Source organism: Lathamus discolor, chromosome 4 (genome assembly GCF_037157495.1).
Source record: "Lathamus discolor isolate bLatDis1 chromosome 4, bLatDis1.hap1, whole genome shotgun sequence".
Lineage (NCBI taxonomy): Eukaryota > Metazoa > Chordata > Aves > Psittaciformes > Psittacidae > Lathamus > Lathamus discolor.
In genome coordinates, this window is record NC_088887.1 from 99,080,626 (window position 1) to 99,096,442 (window position 15,817).

A 15,817-nucleotide genomic window follows, 5' to 3' on the forward strand; every position below is an offset into this window, starting at 1 on the left:
ACAGCATTGTTTAGTGTGGGCTTCTGTGTGTCCACTGCCTATCGTATAAAGAATCTTTTCCATATATTTTGATTGAGACTGGCATCTACTAACTTCATTTGATGGCTTAGAGTTTCTGTAGTGGGAAATGATGAACATTCAGTTGCTGTCCATCCTCCATCATGTTCCTTTTGTTTTGTTTGCCACTCTTATTACAATTTCAGTTTATTTTATTTCTCTGTTTTTGAAGTGTATCTACTGGCCTATCTCCGACTGCATACCCTGTTCTTTCGGCTTCTTTCTGACCATCCTGACCTGGAACCCTTGATCTGGACCCTCTTCCAGCACACACTGCAAAATGAGTATGAGCTTATGAGAGACAGGCACTTGGACCAGGTAACATTAACAGGAAAGTTTTGAAGCTGAACAAAATGTTGCTTATACATTCTTTAGCCATTAGAAATAATAACCTGAGCTTTTATTTCTCTATTGATCTCTCAAAGGAGAAATTAATTTAGAGTGAAGTCTAACATCAGGTTTTTTAAGTACTGACAGTGACTTACTCTGGGATCTTCAGCTGCCATTTGCAGCTGTGTTCAAAATAATGAAGACACAACAAGTTTTATAAGAATTTGCATAAGAAAATACCGATTTTCTTTGGGAAGACAATGTGTGGCTGATAAAAGCTTTGTTATTCAAGCCTAAAATTGCAGCATATAAAATGAGTTTGAGAAGCTATTACCAGCTCCAGTTGACTGTCATACAAAACTAGAGGAAACAGTAGTTGACTTATATATTCTGGAAGGTCTTATGAAGCAGAGCTGCATGCTGGTTTACAGAGCACAATCAGTAACTGAAATTCATCAACTGATTACTTGAAGAAGCTGCATTGATTTTCTGCATTTCCAGTTGTCTTGTCTTGTTTCTTTTATAGATCATGATGTGTTCCATGTATGGCATATGCAAAGTAAAGAATGTAGATCTTAGATTTAAAACAATTGTTTCGGCCTACAAGGAGCTTCCCAACGCAAATCAAGAGGTATGGAAATATTTTAATGTTATCCCTCTGTAAAAATGTTATCAACTAATTATTTATCTTTGTCTAAAGCAAGATAAAACTGTGCCTGAACATCAAAAGAAGACTTCTGCTTCACTGCATCTCCATTTTGTGGAGGAGAAAACTGGCTCTAAATGTTTCTTTAAACATCTCGCACTAATAGTTTGGTAACTGTCCTTGGAAAGCAAACTTCATTCCACTTTTTTACTTAGAGATACTAAGTAATGGTTTATGGTTCTGTTTGGAGACTAGAACAAAGATTCAGGTCTAGAGCTAATAGGATTTTCAAATGCAACCCAAGTGCCTTTAACAGGTACCATCCATGGAGCGTTAAGAGGAGAGAAGCAGACAACTTTCGGTAGAAGCTTTCAATAGAAGTATGGTTAGATATCAAACAGGTGTGTATGTATTAAAGTTGCAGGCTTAATTGTAACATTAAGAAGTTCCTTTCTTCGTAAGGGCCTTACAATTTTGCATGAAACAGTAACTAAATTAATAGGAAAAAATCTCACTGAACAGTCAATTGAACTGTAGCATCCTTTAGTAGCAGAATTTCTCATAGAGTATTTGTGCATCTTGCCTAAACTGCAGACTTTTGTCTCTAAGCCTTAAGAACTATTTTATCATCAGGACAGTAATGATTTTTTTTTAGCCTTCCAAAGTGTGCACAGTAGTAACAGTTGAAAATAAATGGAACTTAAATATGGATAATGTTATCAATGTGTTATCACAAAGGTGCTGTGCCAGTTAATTAAGTAGATGCTTCTATTGGTGTTCATACATGTTTGGAAAAACAATTAAGAACAGTTCTAAGCAATGGTTACAGTGGCTTGCATACACTACACATGCCATCCCATCTTAGCTCTTGTCTGACACAGACTTTATGTATGGTTTTACGAGTTTGTTTTTCATCCCTTGTTTTAAAACTGTGCGTGATTTTCTCACCCTATGCAGACCTTCAAGCGTGTTCTCATCAGGGAAGAACAGTATGACTCCATTATAGTTTTTTACAACTCAGTCTTTATGCAGAAGCTGAAAATGAACATTTTGCAGTATGCCTCCAACAGGGTAAGCTGTTGTGTTTAGAGTTCATTATTTAACAGAATAGGAACATGGGAACATAATTGAAAATAAAACCTTACAATTATTTTATTCCTTTTATAGCCTCCCACTCTGTCACCTATCCCACACATTCCTCGCAGCCCTTACCAGTTTTCCAACTCTCCTCGACGTGTCCCTGCTGGCAATAACATCTACATCTCGCCCTTGAAGAGCCCATACAAATTCTCTGATGGGTTTCAGTCACCCACAAAGATGACTCCAAGGTCTAGGTAGGTTGTTGACAGGCATTTCTTTGACTATATTAAAGGTATTTGGGGCATTTTACTGAAAGAAAATTAGAAGACCTTTTGTTTGTTTGTCAGTAGCCTGTGGTTGTTACATCTTTTCTGTTTAAAAGTTCGCATCCTGTATTTGGCATCTTTATTCATCCTCGAGCACTTTTATGTTTCAGTTTAGTCAGTGTGCTCAAAGAGGTTTTTTGTTCGGTTTTTTTCTCTTTCGACAGTCATATGGAAGCAGGGTTTTCTGACCTAGTTGTTTAAATGTTGGCTTTGACTCTGGGTCACACTCCTGAAATACAGAGCTGAGCTTTGTACGCTTGTTTAATACTTTTATGGAATAAAATGGTTCAGAGTATTTAATTGACTGAGCAGAACATTTCAAACTGTTGGTCATTAGTTCTAGAAGAAGAAGATGACAGCAAATGTCCCAGTTTCCTGTGGGCTTTTCAAGCTAGGATCAAGTGAGTCCCCTTGCACCTAGCCCACTGTGTACACAAGTTAAAATATTACTGTGTAGTTTGTGTTGAAGTCCTGCATGGTTTTGATTAGCAAACACCTAAAGGTAAAGATGAAAGGATGGTTATCTGGATACCCAGCACTGAAGCGTCTTCCTGCTGATAAGGAATGAACTGCGGGGGCCTCTGATTCTTTCAAGCCACAGTTTCTTTTCTGTCTTTGTGGTTGATTTGGTAATTCCACGTTCTCTGGTTTGAATAGAAACATTGAACAGTCTCAATACAGTAAAGCACAGTATGGGTTTGCACTGTTAGTGCAGAGAAGAAGAGACTTTGTTAATGTCCTATGCGAAGCTGTGCAAATCAGTTCTATCATTGTTAAATGCATCTTACGCTTAAACACTTCTCTTCTTCATTTGGCAGAATTCTGGTGTCAATCGGTGAATCATTTGGGGTGAGTTTTAACATTTTGAATGTTTGATCTTGAATATGTGTAACTTTTGGAGGAATGGGCTGGCTTGCCGACACCTGTAGAACTGGCTATGGAGTGTCTCTAAGTTAATGTAATGTCTTATGGAACCTGAAAGCACAAAGATCATGGGGGTGTTCTGTTAACTCCTTTCAAAAATCCAGTTTCCAATGCTTCACTTTGAATTTGCATTTTAGTTTAGTTGCTCCGAAGAAGATAAGAGTTCTCAAACTGCAGAGTTGTAGAACTCCTACTTTGTCGTAGTGGATAATCTGGAAAGTTTGAGTCGTTTCAGGATTTATTGGCATTTTTTTTTTTCACTTTTTTTTTTTTGGTCATTTTAGACTTCTGAAAAGTTTCAAAAAATAAACCAGATGGTGTGCAACAGTGACTACCACCTGAAGCGCAGTGCAGAAGTAAGCGCTGCTCCTAAGCCACTGAAGAGGCTGCGCTTTGATATAGAAGGGCAAGATGAAGCAGATGGAAGGTGAGAGATTGTCCTTGGCTTTTCAGTATCTTATGTGTATTTGGTTCTCGGGCCCTCCATCCTAACTCCTTCCTGACATCCTGACTTCTGTTAATCTGTGATGAACTTCAGTAAGTGAATGAGAGATGGTAGCTTTATACTTGTCAATTAGTCACTTTGATGTCAGAAGCAAGGATTTGTTCAGTGCCTGCACATCCAGCATCCCAGTGTTACAGCTGAGTGCTAAACCCTGATGTTTAGTCAGTCTTTTAAAAAATAAACCCCCTCTACTCTGCTCTTGTGAGACCTCACCTGGAGTATTGTGTGCAGTTCTGGTGTGCTCAACATAAAAAGGACATGGAACTGCTGGAACAAGTCCAGAGGAGGGCCACGAGGATGATCAGGGGACTGGAGCACCTCCCGTATGAAGACAGGCTGAGGAAGTTGGGACTGTTCAGCCTGGAGAAGAGAAGGCTGTGTGGAGACCTAATAGCAGCCTTCCAGTATCTGAAGGGGGTCTATAGGGATGCTGGGGAGGGACTCTTCATTAGGGGCTGTAGTGACAGGACAAGGGGTAATGGGTTAAAACTTAAACAGGGGAAGTTTAGATTGGATATAAGGAGGAAATTCTTTCCTGTTAGGGTGGTGAGGCACTGGAATGGGTTGCCCAGGGAAGTTGTGAGTGCTCCATCCCTGGCGGTGTTCAAGGCCAGGTTGGACAGAGCCTTGGGTGGGATGGTTTAGTGTGAGGTGTCCCTGCCCATGGCAGAGGGGTTGGAACTTGATGATCTTAAGGTCCTTTCTAACCCTAACTGTACTATGATTCTATGACTTTTTTAGACAGGTGAGATATCAGGTAGCTCTTGAGTTCAGTGTAGGCAAGAAAAAGAGTTTGCATCTTTGTAAGAGAAGGCAATAGCACTGAAATGAGCTAACCTTGATTTAGTTACTTTATGAAGATAAAAAGTTGGGGTTTTTTTCAACTTCCACTTACTATATGCTTTCTGTCTGCAGCAAACACTTACCACAGGAGTCCAAGTTCCAACAGAAGCTTGCAGAAATGAGTGAGTATGACTTTTTTTCATTAACTGTTCAGCAGTGAGTTCCTTGGATAAATCAGTTTGTGCCCACTCAGGTAAAGACACTGCTCTCATAAAGACACGGATGTCATTTTGGTGATTTTAGTTATTTGTACTTGCTTCATTTAATCTTGAGAATGCAGATTATAAAATGGAAATCCTCAAAAATCATCTTGCGGATGGTAAATGGCGCAGCAGCATAGAAAATGCTGTATTACATGGGAGTAAGACACATTCTTCCTGAACACTCGAATTCTTGAACTATGGATTAAACTCTTGCCAAGGCTTTCCTATTTTTTGTAATGATAGACCCTTAGCTGAGAGCTTGCAGGTAGGAAGAAATCAGTAGTAACTGCAGCAGTGTTTAGTTGACCAGACCACCAAAAATGCAATTATAGTAAAGGAAAATTATATACACAGGGAAATAGTAATTTCATATGTTGCTTTTCTGTCCTTTATGCTAAAATACTCAAGACTGCTTTTTCTTTCACTGTGGATCAGCATTTCCGTCTGATTTTATGGGGTCACTCCTCTGTTTTTCAAATGAAACTCAAATCTAGCTCATGAAAAGCAAAATGGGCCCCATCCCTGCATCTAAGCTGTATTTTCCACTCCCAAGAAGGAACGCGCTTGGTCTGACCTGGCATTCTTGCTCTCTGGTGGAATCTGAGCTCTGTAGCTGAGTAGATTCACTCATCAGATACTCTTACCTAGCAAGTGTCTGCTCATCAAGCTTGGGTATGTGCATGGATTCAGGCACCTCTGGTTTATTTTAGGGCAGGGGAAATGTTTCGGTGTTCATTTGTGGCAGAGGTAAAGAAGGAATGTTCTGTCTCATGTCCAGTCGATGATTAATGCGCATTACTGACGAGGAAAAAAGGGCATTTCCCGGGCAGGCTGGCCCTGGGATGTGGGCACTGCTTGGCCCAGAGCATCTGCCTGGCCACAGGACACGATGCAGTCCATCTCCTACCTGGAGGATGGAAGCAGACAAAGGGAGGGTACAGAAGCAATGAGAACTTGAGTGAAGAGGTGGAATGAATTTAAGACATGTGAGATGGAGCAAGAACTCAGAAGCATGTGTTTATTTTCAACGGAGGGACTTGTTTTATTCAGAACAATGTACTTCTGTTCCTTGTGTCATTATTGAATTTTGCAGTAAATAATCACATCCAAAGTATTTCTGAAGAAAGCATTTAATCTTCTGTTTGGTTTGGTTTGGCTTTTTTTAGCATCTACTCGAACAAGAATGCAAAAGCAGAAACTGAATGACGGAAATGATACCTCAGCGAGTGAAGAAAAGTGAGAATCTTCTCAGGACCAGGGGCTGCACTGTAGGCCCTCTTAGATTGTTTCTGTTTTACAGCCTTCGTTAATTAAGTTGCTTTTTTAGTTGCTTTTTATTCCGAAGTGCTAGTTGAAAGCATTTGGACTTTTCAAATTTTTTATCTGTTTTTCATGATACTTTTGGCCGTATGATGTAGCATATATACAATGTACGCCTCTGAGTTTAATTTATATATTTTTGTGAAGGTCTTACAAACAAACTTGGAAGGTGTCTTAGTTTTCCTATTGCGACATTACTGATCTAAGCCAATTCAGTCCACTTGGACTGAATTTCTCTGTCTAAAGACAAGATGTTAGCTAGAATGATTTGAAATGCACTATTTTTTTTTCTTAGATTTCATTTTTGTATCCTCATTACTTGCAAATTTTGAACATGAGGGGCCAGATACTGCAAAGATTTCTGTCTCTGTATATAATGAGCACATCAGATTCCCATTAACTTAAACTGCACAGCAGTCACGAGACCTTGCAGAGTCGGGGCCTCACCTCAGACATACAACCTGAATGCGGAGTGAACTCATTGTGTAGCTGTACTACTGAAACCAGTACTTAGTATTTGTGTCATTTCAGAGGGCAGTTATGCTGTCCATCAGTTTGAAGTTCATGGAATATGGAACCCACAGAGAATATTCCCAGGAGCTGAAGCTTCTTCCCCTACGCGGAATACTTGATGTGCGCTTTCTTTTGGAAAATCTCAAAGATTCCCACCTGGCACATGAGGCTTCAAAATTCTAATGATGCAGAATTTTCTTGATTTCTTCAGATTTTCACCTACCCATCACCAAGCTGAACAAGCTTGAGAAACAGGCACCAAACCTCTTCCCTGTAGCTGAAAGCTGAGTGTCTCCAAGTGGGGTTCCAGGTAAGAGTAGCCTGGTCTCTAAAAGCACAGGGTATCCTCTCTCATCAGCCTTGCTGCAGCATCTGCACAAAAGCCAAACTTGATGAGCCCATGCTGAGAAAACCAGTCTGCCTTGTTTTACTGAAAAGGCAGAGTTTAACAGGCAACTTCTTGTTGGAACTAGCAAAAAATCCCCCAAACAACCCCACACCTTTTTTCATCTGAAGTATTTGTAAGTTACTGATTCAGATACTGGAATTTTTCTTGCAGTGACAAAGTGTTTGCAAAATAGGGAAGGGAAGCACATGTTTGACTTCCAGTGGATTAAAATATGAATAAGTAAATGAAGTTTTGCTTCAGAATTACCCATTTTAATGAAATTTAGCTTTTGCAGCTACTTAAATTACAAGAGCTACAGTAGAAGCGTATGCTATTCATTACACAAACATTTTAAACCAGCATCCTCTCTGGCTAGCTTATTTAGAGATTGTTTAGCTGATCCTAGAATAGTTACAGCAGCACATTGGAAAGATCAGTTCTTTTACTGAATGGAAGCTAATCCTAGAGCTACTAACAATTCTACCAGCAGCACACTGATTTGTCAATGAACTTTAAAATAGAACTGAGTTCTTATTTTAGTCTCAATACGGCTTCAACGTCCTTCCTGAAAGATGTAACAGTGTTTAGAGTACCTTATGTTTATTTTCTCACTTTTTGCAGTTTTACAGAATATGTGTTAACATTGTGGTACACTGACCATAACCTACAGCAGCTGAAGTTCTCCCATGACCCTTTGGCTGTATTACTTCTTTACTGTGACAGTGTATTTTTTGTTCAAACAGACAGGACGCTTTGCATCAAATGTAAGAGAATATTTTATACAACTAATCAGTTTGTCTCCTTTCAAGATAAATAAAATAGCTTTTAAAGGATTTATAGTTTGCAATTTTCTTTTATTTAGGTGAGAATGTGACGACATGTGGTAATGAAGTATGGTAATGGCATGGGCCTACACAAAAGCTGGAGACGGGCTTTTTTCAAGGGCATGTAGGCATAGGCCAGGTTGGATGGGGCTTCGAGCAACCTGGTCTAGTGGAAGGTGTCCCTGTCCATGGCGGGGGGATTGGAACTAGGTGATCATTATTGTCCCTTCCAACCCAAACCATTCTGTGATTGTGTGATACTGTGTTGTCCTCCTGCATCACACTTGACTGTGATTCTGCAGCTGGTACAAGCAGAGGTCACTCCATCTCCAGTGACTGATTTTGTCTTGTTGCAGAAGTCCAAATACTTACATTGTTGGGCTTGTAGTTACCTTCAGAAGTTTCTGAAGGTATTCTCAAAGTCTCGTTCTCACCAGGCCTTTTGTTCTAGGGTCGCTGTTGGTAACGCTTTGCACAGACGCAGGCTGGCACTGTGTTCTGGGTCACCCTTGCCGAGGTGCCTGAGGCAGTCCTTCAAAGAAGCTGGTGTCCCATCATTTCACCACCCTGCTTTTCATAATCCATTCTTTCACTCAGACTGCTGGAAATAGGCCAGGATGTCAAAGCTCCAGCGTAAGCCACCCTGCCCTTCTGGGCTGGATGTCTGGCCGCGGGCAGGTCGGTCCTACAGGCTCCCCGGCTTGCCTTATTGGAGTCCATAGGTGCCTGTGACTCATGGCTCTGCTGAGCCTGCAGTGCTATTTATAGCATCAGCACTCAGGATACTGTGTGGAGTACAAAGTGCACAGGCTCATGGGCCAGTCCCTGCCCCCTTCTACAAACACGTTTTCAGAATCTTATTTTTAAGCAGATACATCTGCAAATAAATGTGTATTGAAACTACCAGATTTGGAAACATCCACAGTGTTGGAGAGTGCCTTTCTTATAGCAAGACCTTGTATTCAAAATGGCCCAGAATACTGAAATGGTATGCTGGGAAAAAAAGAAAATGAGGATTCAGAGCAGAGGAAGGGGATAGAAAATGTGACAGGCAATTTAGGTAACGGTAAGGCAATGGTGAGGACTGCACTGCTGGTCAAACTCTTCCTCTGTTTGCTGTGGAGAAACATATATTTGTGGAGATCTGTCTCCACCTGAGCCCTGTACGTAAAATGTGCGAGGTGAATTGGCTTTGCTAGTGTAGCCACCTCAAGTGGGATGAGCTGACTCTGAGCCTCCTCAGTTGCCATTATACACCTTGATCTCCTCCTGCCATCCCCCATTTCCAAATGCTGTTTGTTTTTACATGTCACAGGAACTTTTTTCCCTGCATTTGGCTTGCAAGTGAAGAATTCTGTGCTCACGCAGTGCGAGTCCGGAGAGGCTGTCATAAATAGCAAGTTCCTCACAGGCACTGGAGCCAGACATAGGCAATGTATAAAACGTGTGTTTTGAAGTACAGGAGTGGCTGCAGGAAGATACCTGTGTCAGATGTGGAACGGCTCTGGGATACTGGTGCAAAGAACAAGCTGAAATACTTTTAAGGTGTAACAGATAAGCTGGTCATAATGTACCTTTGCTTCAGAAACAATTATTGGTGTTTTGAAGACAGTTCTATTACTCACTAAGTCACCAGGCCATTAATTGCTTTGAAAGGTAGAAACACACGCAAATGCTCCAGCTGTATTTTGCGGACTCAGTTTTCTTTCTGCTTCAGATGCTTTATCCAGTGGCAGTTATTTCTAGAGGAACACAAATATTATCTCTGGTTTGTTTCTTTTTCTCCCCACTACTACGTGACCAGCTCATTTTACACACGTCAGACTCCCACTCACAGTTTTTTAAGTATTATGGCATTTTTATTAATGGCCTATTAAAACCAGGCAAGTTTATAAAGAAACAAGAAATCAAAACATATTTCTGCATCATTAGATGGTAGCCAATGAGTCCTGTCTCTGTGGGGTAAAGAAATGCTTTGGAAAGCCCATGGCAATTGTTTAGATCATGTAAACCCAGCAGTTCACACAACTGTTGAGCACTGTAACAGAATTCTACTGGAGGGTACTGGTTGCGATGCAGTGCTGACTCTCGGGTTCGGTTACTCAAGAGAACCATTAAATGACCCTATCACTGCCTGTAACTTCCTTTTCTTTCAAATTCCATTTGATTCAGGAAGTTATGCAACTGGTTCCCTTTCCACAAAGTGGAACATCCCTCTTTTTAAACCTCAGGTACAATTTTTGGCTGTGGTGTCCTAAACCAGAACAATACTTGCATATTTAAACAACTCGTTACATATTTAACCTGGAAGATGCACAAACACGAGTCTGTTGCAGACCATCTCACAATGGTAAAATGCATCCCTAATTTCTCCTACAAGGACCCATGATTTGGTTCCAAGCACATTTATATGCACACATCCATGTTTAACCACCTGAGCCAGGGTGTTCTTTTAAACATTGACCTTTAAGTGCCAAGGAAAGTGCATGCAGTGAAAGTTTAAAAAATTAATAAGTTAATGTCCCTATCAATGTACTGCTGTCACACCCAGGCTGGATGATACACACTGCATGAATAAAAGCCAACACTGACCCACTGCATCTTTAGAGTCATCCTCATTCTGTCCAGAGATACTTGTTCTCAAAATTACAGGCTTTCTCAATTACTCTGAAACTGCAGTGAGGTTTTGATGTGTACAAGTAGGTTGGAAATTATGAGCAGGAAGGAAATACATTGAAAAAAACCCACGGTAGCACTACTGGCTATATTAAGCCAAACACACCTTGCTAAGAAAGCATGCAATTTGCAGTACAGTAGTTGAACTACTGGTTTTGAACTTGAGCCAGCTTGAGAGAGTGTCCTTGCTCACCTCTGCTGTCACTCCGTGGAGTGGTGCCTCTATGAAACTACTGAGCAGAGAATGTTTTTAATCAGACTTCAGGTTAAAAACAACCATTTCACAGTTACAGGTTTGGTTCTTTAAGCAAAACAACAGAAACCTGAAACAGAGACCTTTTGTAGTCTTTTGTAGCTGCGTGGAGACCTCATAGCAGCCTTCCAGTACCTGAAGGGGGCCTATAGGGATGCTGGGGAGGGACTCTTCATCAGGGACTGTAGTGACAGGACAAGGGGTAATGGGTTAAAACTTAAACAGGGAAGTTTAGATTGGATATGAGGAGGAAATTCTTTCCTGTGAGGGTGGTGAGGCACTGGAATGGGTTGCCCAGGGAGGTTGTGAGTGCTCCATCCCTGGCAGTGTTCAAGGCCAGGTCGGATGAAGCCTTGTGTGGGATGGTTTAGTGTGAGGTGTCCCTGCCCATGGCAGGGGGGTTGGAACTAGATGATCTTAAGGTCCTTTCCAACCCTAACTATTCTATGATTCTATATATTGGGAAGGCCAGAGTGATGGCAAGGCCTTTGCAAGGGGAATGGGTGCCCAGCTGGTTCCATTTCCTGGTGAGGTTAACTGTATACCAGTGCAATGCCAGTACAAGCTGGTAGCTGCAGGCTGGGCTGTGGCCGTCCACCTTCTTTCTGTGTTGTTGCTACAGGTAAGAAAATGCTGGCAGGCGAATCTGGCAGTTCTTGAGTGCTGAAAGGGGCAGATTTACTTCACTTCAGCCATCCCTAGCCTAACCAAAACACCTGGAATTGCCCAGCCTTGGCTTAGGTAGAATTGCCTTGTGCCTATGCTATATATTATATGCTGGGCTATAGCATATACGGTTTACAGCAAGGTTGTGCCCTGCCATGGTACTGTTCCACTGTATGGGCCTGAGTCAAGTGCTATTCAGCAGCACCTTATCAAAGCTGATCTCCAGGGAAGTTCTGGTTTTGATGAAACTGCATTATTTGCTGGAAAGTTTTCAACCAGTTCTGTTTGAATACAAAATACTGACACAGCTGCTGAAGTACGGACTTGTGCTGCTGGAGGAAGTTGTACTAACCCCTGAGGGGGTGGCAGACACTCGTTAGCAGGAGATGATCCAGTATATGCCCAGTGAAAGTCTGAGGTAAAAGTCTCAAACAAGTAATTTTTTACCGCAGCGTTTTCCAAAATAATTTGCTTATGGCCCCCTTCCTAAGTAAATTCTGCTGTTTGGATGCCTCACCCTTCCACTCACACCCGCAGGGACTGACGTGAAGAGAGGCACTACTCGCTACTCATCTTGTCTGAGGACATACTTCTCCTTTTCCACCTCAAAGAACAGGATTGTTTGAGAAGAGATCCTCCAATATAATAAAGAACAGATATTTCTACTTTAGAAATGAGGAAATGAGGCTGCAGTCATTTAAGGGAATTAGGTTCTTAGAAACCACATTTAAAGATTAGAAAAAGTCCTCGAACAATTCTGTGGCACAGCAAGGATCTGATGGAAGGTCACAAGATGAAGTATATCAGTGTACTGAGCCTGGTCACCCAGCTTTTTACCTTCTCCATTTGTAAAATGCCTCAAAAGGCTCTTAAGGCCACTTCATCAGTCAAAATATAAGATAAATAATTTCTTGAGGGTCAATTCACAGTTACCTGGTAGAAAAATTCACGTAAATGCTTCATGAGCTCAGCGTCTTCTGTAACAGGGCAGACCTCCCTCTGTGCAACACGGGGTGGGGGTGTCAACTCACTCTAGTCTGTTAGAAATTAAGCGTCTACTCTGCCTTAGCCATCTGGTCCCCTCGATGAGCAGTCCTGAGAGAGGCAAGTCCAGAGGGCAGCTCTTCTCACCTAGAACAGGCCTGTAAGTTAAGTGGTATGGTACCTCCCAGCACTGAACAAAGGAGAACCTGAACCAATGTATTTGGGCAATGTGTCCTTATTGCCACATGGAAAATAATGTTAGTTTCACTCTTACGATTTAATTGTAAGACCCATTTTATCACTTCAAAACTCTCTTTTCCCCCATCTTTCTTAAGGTGGTTTAGCTGGGGATAGATAGTAAAGCAGGAAAACAAACCTCAAGTGGAACTTCCCTTTCCTTGACATTTTGTTTGGATTTCTTTTGGTAACAAGCAAACAGGTGGTCTTCTCAGTACCGAAACACACAGGACAATAATTCATGTCCAGCCAAATACTGTGGATGCTTCATGGCCCACTGGGGTGCCAGGGAACATGCTTGGTGTAGTGGAAAGGAAGATGTTTTTCATTCTGTCTGTAACAATGGACACAAGTGCCAGGAACTTAAAACTTGTAATGTCCAGCTGAAGCTCTTCATGGCTTATGTATTTACACTCCAAATACATAGCAAGTGAGACACATCCTCCTACCAATCAGAAAGCCTCTTATCCTAAACAATTTATATTCATCATATGTTCAGAAAAACAAATTTGTATCTATCTTCACCATATGATAAACCAGGCAAGCAGCAGCCCATTATGGCATATTAACATAATTTGGTGAGAAAAACAGACTATGACAGCTTTAGCAGCAAACACGTCAGTGTCCAAATGCAGGTTGTTTAAAGAAAAAAAAAACTCAGACAAGATAATGACAGCTTAGTTTGCTTGACTCTGAGTGGGAGAGGGTAGTTACTGCATTACATTTTTGTTGTTAAATTCTGACTGTTGGCAATGAACTCTCAGCACACATCTATAATGTAACCACCTTTACAAAATCTGTGTTAGTGGATTTTTACACGTTTCCTAAGCTGATGGACACTGAGTCTTTCTTTCCAAACTTTTGCACCTTCTGACCATGGATCCGAAGGAGATGTCTTTCCAGGAGGGAAAAGGATATGCTCCTCAGCTTGGTGGTAGTCAGACCTCAGTTTCGGAATGCTCCCACTCTGCTTGCTTTGCTAATGAAGTTTTTCAGGAGGTCGTGGTCCATTTCAGCAAAGCCTTGAGTTTGTGTAACAACAGTTAAATGGTTTATGCAAAATCTGAAGCAAAATTCTTCCAAGTCCTAGGAACAAATTGAGGTAATCTGTAACATGAATGACTGAGAGCAAAATTGGTTTTTTTGTCAGTTTAGATCTGTCATTTAATTAGCAGAGAATAACCCAGACTGTTCACATTACCAATCCCTTTTCTCATCAATTTGATTGGATCATAAATGATAGGATGAAATTTGTTCATACAAGCTACTCAATAACCCCCCTCAATAACCAAGAAAACAGGATTAACCACCTGAATTGACCCTAGAACTCCCATCACATTTAATGAGCTCATTAGAAAAGTTATTAATAAGTGAAACCATCAACTTTCCCCGCATACATCTACTAGAGCATCAGTGGCTCCTTTCTTTTCCTCCCTGCACTGAATACAGTAGCTGTCCTGTGAAAAAGAGCAGATATCCTAGTCTTGCTGAAGATAAAAGTAAAATATGGTGTAACATTTGATGATGCTTACTGAACACAAACAGGATGGTAGGATACAAATGTCTTTCTTGGTGAACCCAGGAACTGTCCCCCTATCTAGAAACTGGGACTCCTAGATGGTGAAAATGATTCTGTCTTGTCCTCGTCTTGCTGCAGCAGGATGTTCAGATACGCAGCACAGAACAGATACAAGCTGTTAAGCCATACAACCATGACTTCACACAGTAAATTTTGCCCGCTCAAGACTCCTTATAACAGTGGCAGTCCTCCTTTCCATGCACTGGGTTAATCCCCATTATCTGGTTCCTATGCAACAGCCTGCTGCCTTCTGCAACAAGCAGAGCTGGAGTCAGCAGCAAGGCAAGTCTAAATTGGAAGTATGATCCATGACCTATAAATTTTTCAAGGGTTACAGCAAAAAGAGGTCTCTTAATCCATGTTATTTTTATTCTATTTTAACTACACAGACATTGCAACCAGGGATTAATACTACAAAGACATTTAGCAGAAAACCTGTGTATTTCCCTTTAAAACCTCTTCCTTAGATTGTTTCAAGTCTATTGCTCATGTCAAGATGTAACTAAAGCTTTAACAGACCAAGCAGCACAAAATATCCTTCAAAAAGAAAGAAGATAGCAGCAATGCAGAGAAGTAAATTGTATCTCCTCAAAGAGTACTGGAAAAGCAAGAAAGGGAAGGTGAGTAAAGAAGAAATTAAAAACTTGCAAGAAATAAAAAAACAAAGTAAAAGATCAAAGACATTGCTTAAGTTTCAGCAGACACCTGAAATGCTACTGCCGCACCTGAGCTGCTTTACAGTCAATGTGCAAACTTCTACAGTAAATGAATATAACACCAGATGCCTTTGCTGCTGCTGATCTGTGAAGAAGACCACAGATACTACAGAATCCTGGTCACTAATTTCGCAGTTTCAAGAAATACTGGGGTTTAATTCTGTTGTATAGAGATGATTAAATTTTCTACAGTGCTGTATAAGAAATATGCTTTAAAATACCTTGTAATGTTCACATTTAATGAACAATTAACTCTATCTTTTCAAACTTCAAAAATATTAGGCCATTTTCATAATCCTTCTTTGGGCCGTTTTTTTACTGAAGTGCAGATACACTGCACATGGTTCTCAAACCAGTTTTTACTATATTAATGTAATACCACTGTAAGATCCCAGCTTACTTCATGATTCCTTAGACAGAGACTATCCAATGTCTTTGTTAAAGAAGTCTTTGCTGCACTTCTCTGAAGCAGTTTTACTACAGCCCTGCCTGAGCTGTGGCTGTAGGAAGGAGGGCAACAGGGCACTTTTGTGCCTTGCTGCCATGTGCCAAACTTGTAAGTTTGGCACATGCTACACCCGGGGCAGATGAACCAATTCATCATCTGATGATTGTGTTAAAATGTTACATGTTTTGAAACAATACTAGGTGTACAGAATAAAACACTGAATCATAGAAGGAAGAGGAGGGTAACACACATTTAGTTATCCAGCCAATCCCTTTTATTGTGCTTCAGCCATTATAAAC

General features: G+C 40.9%; 2 protein-coding genes across 2 annotated transcripts in view; one reads left to right on the forward strand and one right to left on the reverse strand.

Moving 5' to 3' along the window:
• RB1 (RB transcriptional corepressor 1) overlaps positions 1-6,798 on the forward strand; it is a 77,313-nt gene extending 70,515 nt beyond the window's left edge. Inside the window, exons 20-27 of the mRNA XM_065678244.1 lie at positions 230-375; positions 914-1,018; positions 1,991-2,104; positions 2,201-2,367; positions 3,258-3,288; positions 3,648-3,790; positions 4,784-4,833; positions 6,081-6,798. Of these exons, the coding sequence (XP_065534316.1) occupies positions 230-375; positions 914-1,018; positions 1,991-2,104; positions 2,201-2,367; positions 3,258-3,288; positions 3,648-3,790; positions 4,784-4,833; positions 6,081-6,154 (830 nt within the window). The 3' untranslated portion in view covers positions 6,155-6,798. The remainder of the gene's footprint in view (positions 1-229; positions 376-913; positions 1,019-1,990; positions 2,105-2,200; positions 2,368-3,257; positions 3,289-3,647; positions 3,791-4,783; positions 4,834-6,080) is intronic.
• A 2,845-nt stretch (positions 6,799-9,643) lies between these two features.
• The window catches only part of LOC136013823 (RCC1 and BTB domain-containing protein 2), a 33,458-nt gene continuing 27,284 nt past the window's right edge, over positions 9,644-15,817 (reverse strand). Inside the window, exon 13 of the mRNA XM_065678256.1 lies at positions 9,644-13,861. Coding sequence (XP_065534328.1) covers positions 13,721-13,861 — 141 coding nt within the window. The 3' untranslated portion in view covers positions 9,644-13,720. The remainder of the gene's footprint in view (positions 13,862-15,817) is intronic.